The sequence below is a fragment of the Oncorhynchus tshawytscha genome, linkage group LG03 (assembly GCF_018296145.1).
Source record: "Oncorhynchus tshawytscha isolate Ot180627B linkage group LG03, Otsh_v2.0, whole genome shotgun sequence".
In the NCBI taxonomy this organism is placed as follows: Eukaryota; Metazoa; Chordata; class Actinopteri; order Salmoniformes; family Salmonidae; genus Oncorhynchus; species Oncorhynchus tshawytscha.
Genome location: NC_056431.1, coordinates 46,549,101 through 46,568,691, shown reverse-complemented (window position 1 = coordinate 46,568,691; position 19,591 = coordinate 46,549,101). Strand labels below are relative to the sequence as shown.

Genomic DNA, 19,591 nt, shown 5'->3' with positions numbered 1-19,591 from the left:
ACATTGACTGCAATGTTTTGAAATACACGTCAACCCTGTGACACTCATATTTTCCCATTGAATTCAATGTATATCATAAACATCCAACCTGTGACACTTGTCTTTTTCCATTGACTGCAATGTATTGAGAAAAATGTCTGCTTTTCAAATCAAGATTATCTGAATACTTGTTTTGAAATGTATTGAAAAGTAATTGAACTGCCTGAAATATTATTTGAACCCAGGTCTGTCACACAAAAAGATAAGCATTTGGTTTTGTCCATTTTTTAACAATGGGGAGATGAAATGTGCATGGAGGTGGGATTCCATATTGTTGGATTGAGTTATTTTTTACATGCTTATTAGCAAGACATAGCACACAGACAGAGTTATGTTTGACCCGTCTCTGTGTCTGTGTGCTCATTTGAGACTGATCTCACTCACTGCAACATAATCAAGATGTTATCAGTAACAATCCGAGGTCGTCCTCCATCTGTTGCATGTTGGAGGCTTCTCAGAGTCAATGTTTGAACCAGGTGTGCTTTTTTGTTTGTTTCAAACAATTTACTGCCTGAAATCTAGCACATTTAATTACATTCCATTGTAATTCTCCTAGCCTGCAACCCTGCAAGCAGATGGCAAGCACAGAGGGGACTGTAGACAGAGCAGACACACACAGAGCTTGGATGCCCTTCACTGTAAAGGCCTGAGCTTAATTAAATCAAACACCAAAGATTATACCACTGAGGTTTACCATTGGTTCCATCTCAGAATGGAACTACAAACACAACAGATGGTGATTGTGGGTGATCCTTTGTTTATTTGGTCATGTAAGGGAAACTATATGAAATGTGTGTGTAGTGTGGAGGGAGATCCATAAAATCAACATCTGTGAGAGCAACAGAGTGAATGCAGAGATTTGTTGCAGACAAACAGATTGTATATATAAATATAAAACTGTACATTTTTTTTGTAAATAGTTTTTTATAACAGTGTAGTTGCTATGGTAAAATAACAGTGATGTGCAGAGATTGATAGTGTATTTTAAAGTCTCCAAACCACCCAGAACCTACACCCTGCTGTCTCCACAGGTCACAGGGTGAATGATGGACTGTGGCACACCGTGAGTCTCGGCTCCCGAGGTCTCCAGGTCACCATGACTCTGGACAGCGAGCCGTCTTCAACCATCGAACTGGCGGACCACATGGACGCAGGAGACAATCTCTACTTTGGAGGTAAGAGGACAGATAATATGACCAATACTTCGATAGGTATGAATATATGTTCTGGTATTTACAGTAGAAACGCAAGGACTTGATGAAACTGGGGACTGTAATACCTAAATATCCTCACTCTTTGGCATCGTCACTCAAGTGCCATAGTGGCTCTTAATTTACATTGGCTTGTAAGCAGAGATTAACTTAATACATCCCTGTACAAACTTTAGCTTCCCAAAACTTGCCATGTACTGTACATCTCAAATCTTCTGATAGCTGGCATTTTACTAAGCTGCTTTTAAAAGGCTTCAACTTGTATAATGGCATGTCTTGGCAGGTTTAACTCTGCTCTCTTTTTTTGGGGCGACTACTCTCTCTGCCATAACAGAGGTTTAACAACTTTACATGATTGTCACTAAATCACAAATGTTGTATTTTCTGCTTGCATGTCTCCAGTCAGTAAGTCAGTCAGCACTCTTAGCAACTTAACATGCAGTGCCTTCGGAAAGTATTCAGACCCCTTGACTTTTTCCACATTTTGTTACGTTACAGCCTTATTCCCACCAATCTACACACAATGCCCAATAATGACAAAGCAAAAACACGTTTTTAGAATATTTTGCTAATTTATTCACCAACAAAAAAACTGAAATGTGACATTTGCATAAGTATTCAGACCCTTTACTCGGTACTTTGTTAAAGCACCTTTGGCAGCGATTACAGCATCGAGTCTTCTTGGGTATGATGCTACAAGCTTGGCACACCTGTATTTGGGGAGTTTCTCCCATTCTTCTCTGCAGATCCTCTCAAGCTCTGTGAGGTTGAATGGGGAGCGCTGCAGCACAGCTATTTTCAGGTATTTCCATAGATATTCGATCGGGTTCAAGTCCAGGTTCTGGCTGGGCAACTCAAGGTCATTCAGAGACTTGTCCCAAAGCCACTCCTGTGTTATCTCTGCTGTGTGCTTAGGGTCACTGGAAGGTGAACAAGTTTTCATCAAGGGTCTCTCTGTAATTTGCTCGGATTATCTTTGCCTCGATCCAGACTAATCTCCCAGTCCCTGTCACTGAAAAACTTCCCCACAGCAAGATTCTGCCATCACCATGCTTCTCCGTAGGGATGGTGCCAGGTTTCCTCCAGACATGAAGCTTGGCATTCAGGCCAAATAGTTTAATCTTCGTTTCATCAGACCAGAGAATTCCCAAGTGGGCTGCCATGTGCCTTTTACTGAGTAGTGACTTCCGTCTTGCTACTCTACCATAAACGTCTGATTGGTGTAATGCTGCAGAGATAGTTGTGCTTCTGGAAGGTACTCCCATCTCCACAGAGGAACTGTAGAGGAACCATCACATTCTTGGTCACCTCCCTGACCAAGGCCCTTCTCCCCCAATTGCTCCGTTTGGCCGGGTGGACAGCTCTAGGAAGAGTTTTGGTGGTTCCAATCTTCTTCCATGTAAGAATGATGGAGGCCACTGTGTTCTTGGGGACTTTCAATGCTGCAGAAATATTTTGGTACCTTTCCCCAGATCTGTGCCTCGACACAATCCTGTCTCGTATCTCCATGGACAATTCCTTCGACCTCATGGCTTGGTTTTTGCTCTGACATGCACTGTCAACTGTGGGCCCTTATATAGACAGGTGTGTGCCTTTCTAAATCATGTCCAATAAATGTAATTTACACTGGATCTTCCTTTAGAAGTTGCATCATACTGCAGTACAGCTTGCGGGCTGCCGCAGGATTTTATGGCATGTTATTTAAGTGTCAGCCATTGTTGCCATTAATGCTAGTTAGTCCTAGTTTGACCACCAGAGGGCACCATTGTGAAGCATTTGACTGTTTTCAATATTGGCTGTACGAGAGAATTTAAAACCTTTTTTGTAAGATCATAGTATATGGGATTGATTTTAAGAAATGTAACTTAATTAATTTGATTAATATTATTTGTGTTTCTAATTCCAAGGAAAACTAAAAACTAAACCCTCAGAGTTTTCGTTAGTAAAATATGGCGCTGTCAATGATGTGCGTACTGGGAGCGGAGTCAGGTGCAGGAGAGCAGAGAGTTGTGAACAGGCACACACTTTATTTAGGCAGGAGAAACCAACAGACGGACGCCACTGCATCGAAACCTCCAGCCAATTGGCAAAAGTGAAAACTCGCAAACAGTCACAATAATATGTACAAACAAATAAACATACCTCGTGAAATAAAACACGGAAATAAACGCATACCAGTATAGCGAGTCAAGGGAACAAGACAAAACAAATGGATAAATGAAAACTGGAGCGGCGATGGCTAGAAAGCCGGTGACGTCAACCACCGAACGCCGCCCGAACAAGGAGAGGAGCCGACTTCGGCGGAAGTCGTGACAGGCGCTGTACAAAGTGAAGAGCAAAATAATCCTAACATTTCCACACCATAATTGTAGGCTAACCAATACCCAAATGGAGATTCAGTGAAAATAAAGTCTAATTGATTTATCAAGACCAGTCCCCATGCTATTCTCAGAGCAGCGTGAAACTGTGCTGGCATAGTTTACCACACGCCGGTAGGCGATTGCTTCAAATCCTATTATAACAATTGGATGACTGGGAGTTTCAGTAAGCTACAATTTGTTGCCTTCATTAGCCTACTTTATTCTTAAATGAACTCCAGCACATAGAAGAGAAAGGATTGAATTCACAAATGCATTTGACTGTTTTTAATATTGGCCATCAACCAAAAACACAGCATCTGCCGTGATAGAAATACGTTATTGTATTCGTTTTTTGTTTTTTTTACTATTTCAAAATGCAAATGTTTATTAGGCTACTGTGCAGTCTGACTAGTAAACATACCCTACATTACATAGTAAACATGGTAATGTGCCTAATTACTTACATAAGGGAGAGCAGGCCATGTCCAGACTTTCTCGATGACCTGAAGTACTCATAAACTCTGTCTTTAATGCTTTTTCGGGTTGCATCAGTCATGGACAGAAACCTCTGAAAGTCAGTATTAATGATGAACAGGTTCACTGGTAAGCCACATTTGCCTTGGTATCCATCCCAAATGGTATTCTGTGTCAATTCGTGTTATCTCTCTTCGGTCACACATCCTGGGAATAGCAGAACAGTCCGGACGGACCTCGCAGTGCCTGGTGAGCAGTTCTTCAAGTTTTGTTGTCAGAAGAGGAATGGAAATGTCAGAGTGAACCGACGACCTGACGAACCCGCCACATATGTTGACTCTGCCTGTCAGAGGTGGAGTTCCAGAGCTCATAGGTATGCCTGGCATGGATTGTGACTCCATTTCGTTCCTCGACCTCCACCAAATCCTATTATAACAATTTGGATGACTTTGGGTGTTCCAGTAAGCAACTATTTGTTGCCTTCATTAGCCTACTTTATTCTGTCATTCAGTGATATTTATTCCCATAGTAATTCGTTATGGTTCCATCCAGATGTGGTTAGAAAACAATGCATTTGGTGGACCCGGTAAGAGTCTATTGTCTTGCTGATAGCCCATCAAGGGTGGATGACTTCTTTTGTATTCTTAAAAGAACTCCAGCACAGAGAAGAGAAAGGAGCCTTGAATAATTAAACATGTAGGTAAAATGCTGTTAGGCTTGGGGAATATGGTCACGGACAGTGCTATTCGCCTGTGTTACGCCGAACGCGACAGCCCAGGAAAAGGAACAGGTACAGTAGGCTACAATGCTGTAAAGTTGGCCTAATAATGCTGAAAATAATGCTTAAATAAATTGACTGCTGGTCTTTACTGTATGCTGCACATTTTGTATTCCATTTCCAACACAAAAACTGCCATAAAAAGCCAGACTATGGTTTGCAACTGCACATGGGGACAAAGACCGTACTTTTTGGCGAAATGTCCTTTGGCCTGATGAAACAAAAATAGAACTATTATGTTATGTTTGGAGGAAAAAGGGGGAGGCTTGCAAACCGAAGAACACCATCCCAACCGTGGAGCACAGGGGTGACAGCATGATGTTGTGGGGGGTGTTTTGCTGCAGGAGGGACTGGTGCACTTCAGAAAATAGATTGCTTCATGAGGAAGGTAAATGATGTGGATATATTGAAGCAACATCTGAAGATATCAGTCAGAAAGTTAAAGCTTGGTCGCAAATAGGTCTTCCAAATGGACAATGACCCCAAGCATACTTCCAAAGTTGTGGCAAAAAGTCAAGGTATTGGACTGGCCATTACAAAGCCCTGACCTCAATCCCATAGACAATTTGTGGGCAGAACTGAAAAAGCGTGTGCGAGCAAGGAGGCCTACAAACCTGACTCAGTCAGGAGGAATTGGCCAAAATTCACCCAACTTATTGTGGGAAGCTTGGGGAAGCCTACCCGAAACGTTTGACACACGATAAACAATTTAAAGGCAATGCTACCAAATACTAAAATGGTGAACCTAACTGACCGAAAACAGGGGATTTTTTTCCAGGATTAAATGTCAGGAATTGTGAAAAACTGAGTTTAAATGTATTTGGCTAAGGTGTATGTAATCTTCTGACTTCTGTAGTTTTGTCACAATAATTGGTCTGACAAACAGAGAACTTTGCGTGCTGCAGGCCCAGGCATGGATCAAAGCTGGCGAGACATTCAATGACATCATCAAGAGTTATGCAGGACCCTATATCAGAGAGGTGTTTTTGTGACCACATAGTGTCCTACTAATAGCCCTTGTGAAAAACAAGTGTTTGAGAACACGTTTTCAAATACCTCCAGGCTTACTTTTTCCCCCTTCTGCTTGCCTCTTCCATTTTTGCAGTAATGCTGCAATTAGTTGGTTGTAATTTTGGGTAGAGCAGACATTTCCGTGTTAGCTGCATGTGTAACATAACTCTACCAGTCCTATTTATGATATCATTTACAAAGTTTTACCTTTTTAAAAAAAAAAAATGAAAAATAATGTTTTTTAAATCAATTGGTGTATTTGAGTTTAACTACAATATTTATTGTATTATTTCATTTTCAAATAATCGCAAGTGAGCAGTTGTAATCTGAATAAAGGTACAAAGGCCATTCTTGAACATGGGGTGAGACATTCTTACTAATTTGATAGAAAATCAGTACGGTTTTAATTATAACTTTTGTATGACTAACACCTTTAGTGAGAGGTCTAATGCTTTACTATTTAATCATTTCTGCCCTCCGAATTCATATTCATTATATAAATAGGCCCATGTGCGCCTTCATCAGATGAACCGCAACATGTCGGCTAAAGCGATTTAATTCATGAATGCATTTGAAAGTTTTTAATATTGTGATAATGAAGAGCAAAATAATCCTAACATTTCCAAATAAAAATCGGATTGATTTATCAAGACCAGTCCCCATGCTATGTAATTCAGTGATATTTATTCCCATAGTAAATCGATATGCATCCGTTATATATATATATATATATATATGTAAAGTCCCTAAACTTGGCAAGAGTCTATTGTCCTGCTGATAGTTGAAATTAACGTCTGCATTTTGAAAGAGTTTTTTTAATCATAATTTTTATTAACGAAAGCATAAAGATGTCGATGAAGTAATACTGTACAGTATATGCTTTATCCGACATTTTGCGGTTGAATGAGGTTTGGAGAAATGTAAAACTTTAGAATACTTAATACATTTCAAGTTGGGGGGATTTTTTTCACACCTAGCGAAGCCATCCTTTTGTAAAGGTTGAAGAGTCTGTCGTCCTGCTAATAGCCCATCATGGAAACATTATTGGACCCATAGGTTTTAGGCCTGCAAGTAGGTTATAATAATCTATGCCTTCTAGGAATGTTTAATGTCCAAATGTTATAGGTGGAGTTAGAATTTTGTCTGTCAGAAGTATTAAAATCAACCAATTAAATGTGCTTTATTATACAAATGTTTAAAGTGCAACACGCATCTGATTATTCAATATGAATAGGAATTATTTTGGTAACATTATTTATTGTAACCACAATGTCACAAATTATTGAACACACACACAACATGAACAGATTAACTTGGTCAAAACCGTCAAAACATTTATTTATTAAAGACTAACAGACTGAAAACACCTCCATTCATTTACGAACAGGTAGTCAATTTACAGTTTAGACTACTGATAGATCAGCGATATTTTCGAGATGATTTTGTTTTCAAATACCTGACAGTGAGCGGTTGTAATCTAAATAAAGGTAAAAAGGCCATTCTTGAACATGGGGTGAGACAATATGATCTTAAATGGAATATTTTTTGCTCATATAATTTTAACAGGTCGCTAGGTGTAGTCAAAACCATAAGCAAATATGTGAACTGTGATATGACTAAAGAGTTAACCTCTCTGGTGTCCCACCTCGCCAACAGCCAGTGAAATTGCAGGGCGACAAATTCAAAACAGCAGAAATATCATAATTAAAATTCCTCAACCATACAAGTATTTTACACCATTTTATAGATACACTTCTCGTTAATCCAACCACAGTGTCCGATTTCAAAAAGGCTTTTCGGCGAAAGCAGAACATATCATTATGTTAGGTCAGCAACTAGTCACAGAAAGCATTCAGCCATTTTCCAACCAAAGAGAGGTGTCACAAAAAGAAGAAATATAGATAAAATTAATCACTAACCTTTGACGATCTTCATCAGATGACACTCCCAGGACTCAATGTTACACAATACATGTATGTTTTGTTCGATCAAGTTCATATTTATATCCAAAAACCTCAGTTTACATTGGCACCATGTTCAGAAATGCCTACAAAACATCCGGAGAAATTGCAGAGAGCCAAATCAAATAACAGAAATACTCATCACAAACTTTGATGAAAGATACATGTTTTACATAGAATTAAATATAAACGTGTTCTTAATGCAACCACTGTATCAGATTTCAAAAATGCTTTACGGCAAAAGCACAATATTCAATAATCTGAGAACAGCCTTCAGCCACAAAAGCAAGCCATACAGTTACCCGCCAAATTGTGGAGTCAACAAAAGTCATAAATAGCCATATAAATCTTCACTTACCTTTGCTGATCTTCGTCGGAATGCACTCCCAGGACTCCCACTTCCACAAGAAATGTTTGTTTACGTCCATATTTATGTCCAAATACCTCCGTTTTGTTTGCGCGTTTAGTTCACTATTCCAAAGGCACAATGCAAAATCCAGACAAAAAGTCAAAAGAGTTCCATTACAGTTTGTAGAAACATGTCAAACGATGTTTACAATCAATTCTTAGGGTCTTTTTATAATAAATCTTCAATAATATTCCAACCGGACAATAGCATATTCATTACAGAGGAAAAAGAAGGAATTGGGCGCCCGCGTGACCGCGCAGTAAACAACTGATTGGCCTCAGCCTAGTCCACTTGTTGAAACAGCTCTTATTCGACAACCTTCCACAATAGAAGCCTCAAACAACTTTCTAAAGACTGTTGACATCTGCTGGAAGCCTTGGGAAGTGCAACCTGGCCCCATAGACACAGCATATTGGACAGGCAATCACTTAAATAAAACTACAAACCTCAGATTTGTCTCAGGTTTTCGCCTGCCATATGAGTTCTGTTATACTCACAGGCATCATTCAAACAGTTTTAGAAACTTCAGAGTGTTTTCTATCCAATATTACTAATAATATGCATATATTAGCATCTGGGACAGAGTAGCAGGCAGTTTACTCTGGGCACCTTATTCATCCAAGCTACTCAATACTGCCCCCCTGTCACCAAGAAGTTAATCAGGGTGATTTTTTCACAAATAGACAGGCATTTTCATCAATGGCACGTTGTTTGAAGAGTCCACAAACAGGAGGTAGAGTTCCAGAGCTCACAGGTGTGGCTGGCATGGATTGTGACTCCATCTCGTTCCTCGCCCTCTTCAACTCGTTTTTCTCCACCTGACTCTCCACCAATGCCGCCTGACTCTCTGCCAATGACGTGACTCTCCGCCAATACCTCCTGGCTCTGGACCAATGCATCAGCTGATTCATTTTACAATCACAATCAGATAAATTTTACAATCATAATCCTAACATTTCCAAATAAAAATCTGATTGATTTATCAAGACCAGCTCTGTCATTCAGTAATAATAATAATAATAATAATAATAATTGGATAACAGATCATCTCTCAGAACTCATTAAGAGGCAGCTTCTAACTTCAATATAATCATTAATTCAGAAGGTCAAACCCAGAGGTGGTCTGCAGTAGGTTATAATTAATGGAAAATTGCGTGTCAATTTATAAACCATGTGCCATGGAATCGGTACATCTAAAATCTCTTCCCAACTATTTTGCAAAATGGTATATATTTTTATTTATCACAAATTTCTTTAACCAATTTTGTTCTTTAATGTGTTACGTCTGTCGGCCCTGCACTACTTTTCCCCCCTTCCACTTGATAAAGGTTCCAATTGACAATGTTTTTTTAATCAAATAGTATATTTGAGTTTAACCACAATAATTTGTTGTATTATTTGTTCTGTCTTTTCTGGTGGATTAAACTGAAATTGAAACCAACTTTCTATGGCTTGTTTAAAAAATAACAATATTTTGGAGATGATTTCGTTTTCAAATAACCGAAAGAGAGCGGTTGTAATCTGAAAAAAGAGGGAAAGGCCACACTTGAACATGGGGTGAGACATTCTTACTAATTTGTAAATAAAGCCAGTTTGTTATTTTGAACGATTTATTTAGGTTTTTAGAGGGAGACCAACTGAAATCCCACCGTGCCTATTTTTCGAAAATCGTCAGTCCACATGTCAAATGAAATTCCCCAATTGTATTTACCCAAATTCTCTCTTAACTCCAGGACCACCAACATTTTTTGTTGTTGCCTGATGCCGGACTCTAGTGCCAGAGAAGAGAGACTCTCAGACTGAAAACACTTCCATTAATTTACGAAAAGATAGTACATTTGTGCCACAGTTTAGACTACCAATAGTTCCGCGTTCTACCTCCCCCTTGTGATGACAGAATGCCACCATCTACCACTAACGGTCGCGGCATAAGCTCGGAACTTTTAAAAGAAGGTATTTTTGTTTTTATAGGTTATAGGGTATTTTGTGTAGATTTCATTTATTTAATCCGTTTAAAGTCTGTAACGTAACAAAATGTGGGAAAAGTCAAGCGGCCTGAATACTTTGCATTATTATAATAGAAGCTGGTTAGGCAGACGTTTTGTTACGTAAACATCCTTCTGCTGTGTGTTCCATTAGGCTGTCCCTCCTTGTCCCCAGCTGACCCAGGCTGTGAGAACCCCACATTGGCATTCCAGGGTTGCATGCGTCTCATCTCCATCAACAGCCAGCCAATGGACCTGAACCAGGTGCAACAAGGACGGCTGGGAAAGTACAAGGAGCTGCAGTTTGACACATGTGGCATCCATGACAGGTATCACAATTTCTGTATACAATATTAGAATTTTGAAATGATGTGCCAAGGTGACAACCTTCAACTCAAAGCATATGCATGGGACTTTTGTTTTTTGCTTATGCAACTAACACAAAACTTAACACTTGATTATTGTCAGACCTTGTTTGATATAGTATGTTCCAGCAACTCTGTTTGGATTGTGCAAGCACATAATTGCTGTCTCATTTGATTTTATGGCGCTGCTATAAAACATTGTAGTTTATTTTGGACCTGAAGCTTGTGAAATCCTATTCTCACAGCTGAAGTGTGAGCAAATTAACATTAACACACGTTCTAAGGCAGGGGACCTTTGAAGTCAGCAGCCTTTACAGGGTCTACAGTAATTACTGAGGAGGGTTGAGTAATTATAGAAACGTGGTAGGTTCCTATCTTGCCCAATGGAAAAAGCAGCTGATTGGGCTTTCGACTGTGTCTCTAATTAACTGTGACTGGAGTCAGAGTACCGATTGACTGATTGCCAGACTGACAGTCTACTGTACAATTTTTACTGGGATGAAACCAAGGAACCAGTTAACCTAAGAGACAAAATCCCCTGAGAAGTGATGATGAGGAGAGGAGCTTATTTTTCTTTGGTGTTTCCAAAAGTGTCGGGAGCAAAATGTCTCATGTTATGACACCTCACCAAACATATTTTAATTGGGAACCTAACATGAGAAAGAGTAAGCAAAAATAATTGTGGCAAAGCTCAAAAGAGGCAACTTGTTTCTTAGTGTTAAAATCTTGAACATTCTTTTGCTATTTTTATGTATAGAACCAGCGCCCAATACATTAGTCAAAGCACAATATGAATAATCCAATGTCTGCATGCATTGCTATACTGTAATTAAACTAAACACTATTTCAGGATCTGCAACATGGGAGTGTTTTTGGAGAACTGGTGATTTAAACCGCACCCATTTCTGAATGACTTTGTATTTTGTTCCTGTGGTGAGGATTAAGCACGGTGTTTATGCTTGTGGGGTTCCAATAATCAGCACAATAAAAAAGCTTCCATCTTCAACCTTTTCAATATAATGACAACCTACTTATAATTGCGTAACCTCCACTGTAACGGGCAAATCACTGCAATCAAACAAGATTACTACATACCCTGGGAGTTGTTCTTTCTATCGTCTTACCTTTTTAGAAAGTGTTGATTTATTCTTCCCCCTGCACAACACTGCCTGTATATTCATAGTATAACATAGCAAAGCTAGGCCTCCCTCTGTCTCTCTCCATCACCAATTCTCCAGCTTTAAAATATTAATGAGCAGCTGTCATCCTCCAGGACCCTGCCAGGCTCAGGGTGGCAGTCCCCTAACAGCCAGCGCAGGTTGACTGGAAGACCGCGGCCTCCGCATGCCACCGTGGAGGTGGGGGCCATGGGTTCCTAGGAATGTTCAATAAAGCCATTAAGGGACATGCCCAACCTAACTCAGCACTTTGGCTTGTGACATACTTTAAAGAAAAGCAATTCATTTCTTTGTCAGCGAGGGAACTAATTACATAACACAAAAAAACTCGAAGAGATTATAGTATCTTTTGTTGAAGAGCTTTCCTTGCCATTCACTCCGACCACTAAAACTTTATTGTCCGGTTTATTGCGGAGGAACAGTTCTGCAAGTTGAGCAGCATAATTTTATGGTCCACAAAAGCCTTTTTCTGTGTGCATGAATAAAAATAGCACAGCAATAATTAAACCATCACCTGAACATTATGCGGAGAACAGTTGACTCCTTTTGTAGTGCTAAATAGGTAAATGGGTATTGTAATAGCTGTGTTGTATGTACAACCCCCACTAAACCAGAGCTCCCCTGGGACAGGTTTCACAATTGAGGCGGAATTAAATAATATATGCAAGCTTAAAAGGCAGGTAATTTTAGAAGGTACAGAGGCATGAGGAAGGCACTATTAATCAGAGTGTCTTTCCATAGCCAGTTTCACTGGTACTTTTTCTGCATATTGTTAACATTTACAGAGACCTCAGATGATTTGCAAAAATGTCATTGTAGAGAGGGAGAGGGGTGAGGAGAGTGGGGTTGGGTTGCTTGCACCTGCCATAGCCATGCATGTTTACAAACAACTGCCGACACAAACACCTGCTTTACTTGAATTTGAGCCCCACACAAAAATCAACAATAACAAAATTGTTATGAAAACATAAACTCAATATTCTGTTTGCTAAATCTATTGTCACTGGAGAGTTTTGTATGCAGATGCTCATCTTTAAACGGCTCCCTGTGAAATTAGACTGTGTCAGGAATAATTACAATTTTAAGTCTTACAGTCATTTTGTTGTTAAGAAGATGTCAAAACACCTGCCATCGTCAGTCAAGCATATTTTGTAATGTCCTCAAAACCATTATCTCCAGCTTGTTCAGTTCAGTCAGAGAGTGGGAACAACCACATTGTTTTAGCATTGCTTTCTCCATGACTTTGCCTCTCTAGTACCAGGTTACTTGGATTCCTTCTCACTATTCTCTGATCTTCCCTGTCTCTCCAGATGTCTGCCCAACTTCTGTGAACATGGAGGGCAGTGTTCCCAGTCCTGGAACACCTTCTACTGTGACTGCTCTGGAACAGGATACGCTGGAGCCACCTGCCACAACTGTGAGTCCTGCCTGCTCTCCGGCTGTATGGGACATGACTGGGCTGACCTCTGTACCCATTGTGTTTTATTGTGTAAATACACTAGATGACCAAATGTATGTGGACACCTGCTTGTCAAATATCTCATTCCAAAATCATGGGCATTAATATGGAGTTGGTCCCCCTTTTGCTGCAATAACAGCCTCCACTCTTCTGGGAAGGCTTTCCACTAGATGTTGGAACATTGCTGCAGGGACTTGCTTCTATTCATCTACAAGAGCATTAGTGATGTTGGGTGATTAGGCCTGGCTCGCAGTCAGTGTTCCAATTCATCCCAAAGGTGTTCGATGAGTTGAGGTCAGTGCTCTGTGCACTGGGGGCATTGTCATGCTGAAGCAGGAAAGGGCCTTCCCCAAACTGTTGCCACAAAGTTGGAAGCACAGAATAATCGATAATGTCATTGTAATCTATAATGTCATTGTATGCTATAGCTTTAAGATTTCCCTTCACTGGAACTAAGGGGCCTAGCCCGAACCATGAAAAACAGCCCCAGACCATTCATCCTCCTCCACCAAACTTTACAATTGGCACTCTGCATTGGGGTTGGTAGCATTCTCCTGGCATCCACCAAACCTATATTCATCCCTCAGACTGCCAGATGGTGAAACATGATTCATCACTTCAGAGAAAGCGTTTCAATTGCTCCAGAGTCCAATGGCGTGAGCTTTACACAACTCCAGCCAACGCTTGGCATTGCGCATGGGGATCTTAGGCTTGTGTGCGGCTGCTCGGCCTTGGAAACTCATTTCATGAATCTCCCAAAGAACAGTTATTGTGCTGACGTTGCTTCCAGAGGCAGCTTGGAACTCGGGTAGTGAGTGTTGCAACCGAGGACAGAAGATTTTTACCCGCTACGCCCTTCAGCACTCGGTGGTCCCGTTTTTTGAGCTTGTGAGGTCTACCACTTCACGTTGTTTTCCTAGACATTTCCACTTCACAATAACAGCACTTACAGTTGACTAGGGTAGCTCTAGCAGGGCAGACATTTTATGAACTGACTTGTTGGAAAGCTGGCATCCGATCAAAGTCACTGAGCTCTTCAGTAAGGCTATTCTACTGCCAATCTATGTCTATGGAGATTGCATGGTGGTGTGCTCAATTTCTTTACAACTATCAGCAACGAGTGAGGTTGAAATAGCCGAATCCATTAATTTGAAGGGTTGTCCACATACTTTTGTATATTTAGTGTATACTACTCAGCAAAAAAAGAAACATCCCTTTTTCAGGACCCTGTCTTTCAAAGATAATTTCTAAAAATCCAAATAACTTCACAGATCTTCATTGTAGGGTTTAAACACTGTTTCCCATGCTTGTTTAAGGAACCATAAACAATTAATGAACATGCACCTGTGGAACGGTCGTTAAGACACTAACAGCTTACAGACGCTAGGCAATTAAGGTCAGTTATGAAAACTTAGGACACTTAAGAGGACTTTCTACTGACTCTGAAAAACACCAAAAGAAAGATGCCCAGGGTCCCAGCTCATCAGCGTGAATGTGCCTTAGGCATGCTGCAAGGAGGCATGAGGACTGCAAATGTGGCCAGGACAATAAATTGCAATGTCCGTACTGTGAGACCCCTAAGACAGCGCTACAGGGAGATGGGACAAACATCTGATCGTCCTCGCAGTGGCAGACCACGTGCAGCAACACCTGCACAGGATCGGTACATCCCAACATCACACCTGCGGGACAGGTACAGGATGGCAACAACAACTGCCCGAGTTACACCAGGAACGCCCTCTCCCTCCATCAGTACTCAGACTGTCCACAATAGGCTGAGAGAGGCTGGACTGAGGGCTTGTAGGCCTGTTGTAAGGCAGGTCCTCACCAGACATCACCGGCAACAATGTCGCTGGACCAGACAGGTCTGGCAAAAAGTGCTCTTCAACTGATGAGTCGCGGTTTTGTCTCACCTTGGGTGATGGTCAGAATCGCGTTTATCGTCGAAGGAATGAGCGTTACACCGAGGCCTGTACTCTGGAGCGGGATCGACTTGGAAGTGGAGGGTCCGTCGTGGTCTGGGGCGGTGTGTCACAGCATCATCGGACTGAGCTTGTTGTCATTGCAGGCGATCTCAAGGCTGTGTCAGTGTTCCGCCATGGCCAGCGAAGAGCCCGGATCTCAATCCCATTGAGCACGTCTGGGACCTGTTGGATCAGAGGGTGAGGACTAGGGCCATTCCCCCCAGAAATGTCCGGGAACTTGCAGGTGCCTTGGTGGATGAGTGGGGTAACAACTCACAGCAAGAACTGGCAAATCTGGTGCAGTCCATGAGGAGGAGATGCACTGCAGTACTTAATGCATCTGGTGGCCACACCAGATACTGACTTTTACTTTTGATTTTGACCCCCCCTTTGTTCAGGGACACATTATTCCATTTCTGTTAGTCACATGTCTGGGGAACTTGTTCAGTTTATGTCTCAGTTGTTGAATCTTGTTATGTTCATACAAATATTTACACATGTTAAGGTTCCTGAAAATCAATGCAGTTGACAGTGAGAGGATGTTTCTTTTTTTGCTGAGTTTATATGCGACAGGGTTGACCACTATTCCCATTCTGTTTCACTGTGTAAATAAACAATCTAGTCTCACTATTTCCATATCTAATATGATGTTTTAAGGTTTATCCATAGATTGTTTTGCATACTTATTGTTATATTGTTAGGACACCATCACATTTTAAATGGAAACAAATAAAAGATATACACAACCCTATAATACAACTGTTTCTGCAAGCGTTTTTCTTTTTGTAACAGCCTGTGACAATATTTTATTACATTTACCCTACTCAAATTGTATTTTCATTCTCTACTCCCATGTGTAATCCTCTGTAGCCATCTATGAGGCATCATGTGAGGCCTACAGGCTGACTGGCAGCTCCTCAGGCTACTTCTCCATTGATCCAGATGGCAGTGGACCTCTGGGGGCGACACAGGTCTTCTGCAACATGACAGGTGAGCTGCCATCCTGGCCCTCAACCCCACATAGACATTTAGACTGATGGCCTTTATGATCTTGTTGTCAGACTAATCTAGATTTTCAGCCAGAATTATACTTTAGATCGGATTGACATTTATCATAATCCAACAATATTATGATAATTCAGATCAATCTCAGTCTATTTCATTGATCTTCATGGGCTTTATTTAAGATAGGTACATTCTGGATTAAATGCTTTTTTCTTTTCCCTTTATCCCGTTATTTGGGAAGCAGCCACATTAGACCGTTTCATATCTGTAAAATCAGAATGCACTCTAGCGAGGATGACAGAGACTGACTGGTAATTAGGGGGACTGTCAGATATGTAAATACCTCCCCAGTTTGGTACAGGATCATGAATAATCATACATCATATTCAAATCACTCCTCGAAATGAAACTTAACGTATAATCACTACTGTGCTCTCAGATTCTGACTCTGACTTTCTGACTTGTCATCCTCAATTATTCTATTTATGCATGTGCCTTTTTACATCTGTTTTTAAAAGTGTCAAAATAAACTAAACTAAAACCTGTTTATTTGCTCCATATTGTGTGTGTAGAGGACAAGGTTTGGACAGTGGTGACCCACAACAGCACAGATCCAGTCAGGGTCCAGGGTTCTACTCTCCAAAAGCCCTACGTTATGAAATTCAACTACAGCGCCTCACCTGAACAACTGATGGCCCTCGTGGCCGGGTCAGAGCAGTGTCAACAGGAAGTAGTATACAGCTGCAGGAAGTCCCGCCTCTTTAACACTTGGGGTGAGCATTTCCCGTATTGGCTTGCAACATGACTGAAACTTTATCTCCTCAAAACAGTTCAGTTACAGATATTTCGCACATTTCACTTAGCAGGCAACCGAAGCACAACCCATTTAATACCCATTGTTTGTCCATGCAGAGTTTGTCTATTCCCAGCTGTATAAATTCTATTGAACATTGTTTGTGTGCCGTCACATGGGGAGTTGAAGAATTCATCTAGCCAGTGAGACCCCTTTATTCCCTCAGTTTTCTCATCGCTTGGGGAGAACCCAACTATAGGTTAATCATTTATGAAAAATGTATGTAGTCAGATCTCTATGAGGTGAATACAATGTCACCGCAGACAATAAACAACTTTATTATGCCCAAACAACAAGATCATTAAAGGAAGAAAATACTTTTATTTTCAGGCCCAGTAGATATGAAACAAAACATAATTGCTTTCATTGCTTACTTGAATGCTTCAGAAACCGTTGTTGTCTAAAAAAAGAAGAGATTTAAAAACACAGCTCACTGTAATTGGACTTGCAAACAAAAGAGGCTCCTTATATTACCACTGTAACCATGTTTCCATCCAGTTTTTTATGCAAGTAAAGTCATAAAGTACAAAAAAAAAATGGCAGCTGTAATGGAAAGAGGAAGATTCGGTGTAATTTTATAAATGCAGACAGATCATTTGTTCATTCAACATGTTGGGATCTTTTTGTGTCGGTAAAATGTATAATGCAGGAAATGGTGGTGGAAACGCCTTTAATGCACAAATATTGATATAATAACCATCATATCGAAGTAAATCAGGAGTCACGCGATGATATGGTGTGTGGTCCTCCCACTACGACTTGGGAAACCATTCAGTTTTTTAGGCTACAGATAAAATAAGTTACAATAAACTTCACAGGGTGGTGAAAGTGCACGGTGATAAGCTTGATGCTGCTTTCCGATAAATATTGCAGGTCTTATTCTGGTGACATCATGATCGATGCTTGACTACCGTTTGACAACTAAAAACATTCTCGCTCTTATCCATAATAATCTCATCATGAAGCCTAGCCTACCCTCACAGCCTACCGGCACTGTATCTGCGAGCTGTTGGCTAGAGCGCAGGTGCCAAGACCAGAGTAGGCACATTTGCTATTTAACGCATCAGTTTTTGTGACAAAACTGTCGGTAAAGTTGAAAATGCAATGGAAACGCATTGAACTTTCGGTTTTAATCAGTACATGAACACTTATGCGAAAATGTACAGTTCGTCTTGACTACGTCATCACTGGTTTTTATCCTGAAAAAGTCAGTTTAGTGGAAACATAGCACTGGTGGGAAATGTTAATATGTTGTTTATGCAGATTCCTGAATATTTGCATGAAAATCTGTCGCCAATTGAATGGAAACCTAGCTAATGATGCACTTTCTATCCTGCTGTATAAAAGATGGCTTTTTTCATGCTACATCATAAGAAGCTTTACAGAAAGGTTATCATTATGGCCAGGCCTACACTTCATTTGCCAGAGACAGAAATAGATCCATATGCTAAATAAAAGCTGCATAATGTGCAAAACTAAAAGAGGTTGAACTGAAGCAAACAAGAAGGGATTTGTAAAAAACGGATTATCATAACATGATAACTTCTACTTCATATGTACATGTTTCATCTGCATGAAAAAAGGGAAACTTTATATTGCTCACCTTTTCACGATAATGACAGGAAGATCTTACATAACATCATATTTGAGTAACAGGAAACATTTACTCTCACCATTTATCTAGATGAAAGCATCACCTTGTCTCTCCTGTCATTGAAAATTCGAAGTAATTTATTCTCTGGAAGGGTCTTGATAAATAAGTTATTCCTAACTCCTTGAGACGGTAGCTCATATCCCTATACGGAAATATAGATTTAATCAGATCTTCCCCTTTGTTTGAGCACGTTTGGAAACCAATTTCCTCGTGATTACTTTGATTTAACTGGAAAACAATACACGGACAGCACTTCCGTTAAGCTGATCTATGGAAGTGTATGCCCTGCATTTTGTTGAATTATTAACCTAGCTCTTATCCCAGACTCCCCAAAACCATAATTATATCCTCAAACTATATCTGACGCTAATGGAAAGCAAACAACTGATTTATTGCGATTCATCATGATCGTTGAACGTTTTTGAAAGAATCTTTATGCAAATATTATAATCAGGCTATACAGTGGGGCAAAAAGTATTTAGTCAGCCACCAATTGTGCAAGTTCTCCCACTTAAAAAGATGAGAGAGGCCTGTAATTTTCATCATAGGTACACTTCAACTATGACAGACAAAATGAGAAAAAAAATCCAGAAAATCACATTGTAGGATTTTTAATGAATTTATTTGCAAATTATGGTGGAAAATAAGAAAATAATTTGGTCAATGACAAAAGTTTATCTCAATACTTTGTTATATACCCTTTGTTGGCAAGTCTTCACAAGGTTTTCACACACTGTTGCTGGTATTTTGGCTCATTCCTCCATGCAGATCTCCTCTAGAGCAGTGATGTTTTGGGGCTGTTGCTGGGCAACACAGACTTTCAACTCCCTACAAAGATTTTCTATGGGTTGAGATCTGGAGACTGGCTAGGCCACTCCAGGACCT

General features: G+C 40.3%; 1 protein-coding gene across 4 annotated transcripts in view; it reads left to right on the top strand.

Moving 5' to 3' along the window:
• The window catches only part of LOC112237355 (contactin-associated protein-like 5), a 112,141-nt gene that overhangs the window by 72,767 nt on the left and 19,783 nt on the right, over positions 1-19,591 (top strand). For 3 of the 4 annotated variants that reach the window (XM_024405951.2, XM_024405964.2, XM_042318116.1), the window contains 5 exons: positions 1,071-1,214; positions 10,383-10,557; positions 13,082-13,188; positions 16,065-16,184; positions 16,772-16,972. In XM_024405951.2, the coding sequence (XP_024261719.1) occupies positions 1,071-1,214; positions 10,383-10,557; positions 13,082-13,188; positions 16,065-16,184; positions 16,772-16,972 (747 nt within the window). The remainder of the gene's footprint in view (positions 1-1,070; positions 1,215-10,382; positions 10,558-13,081; positions 13,189-16,064; positions 16,185-16,771; positions 16,973-19,591) is intronic. The other variant, XM_024405957.2, reaches the window with a different exon arrangement.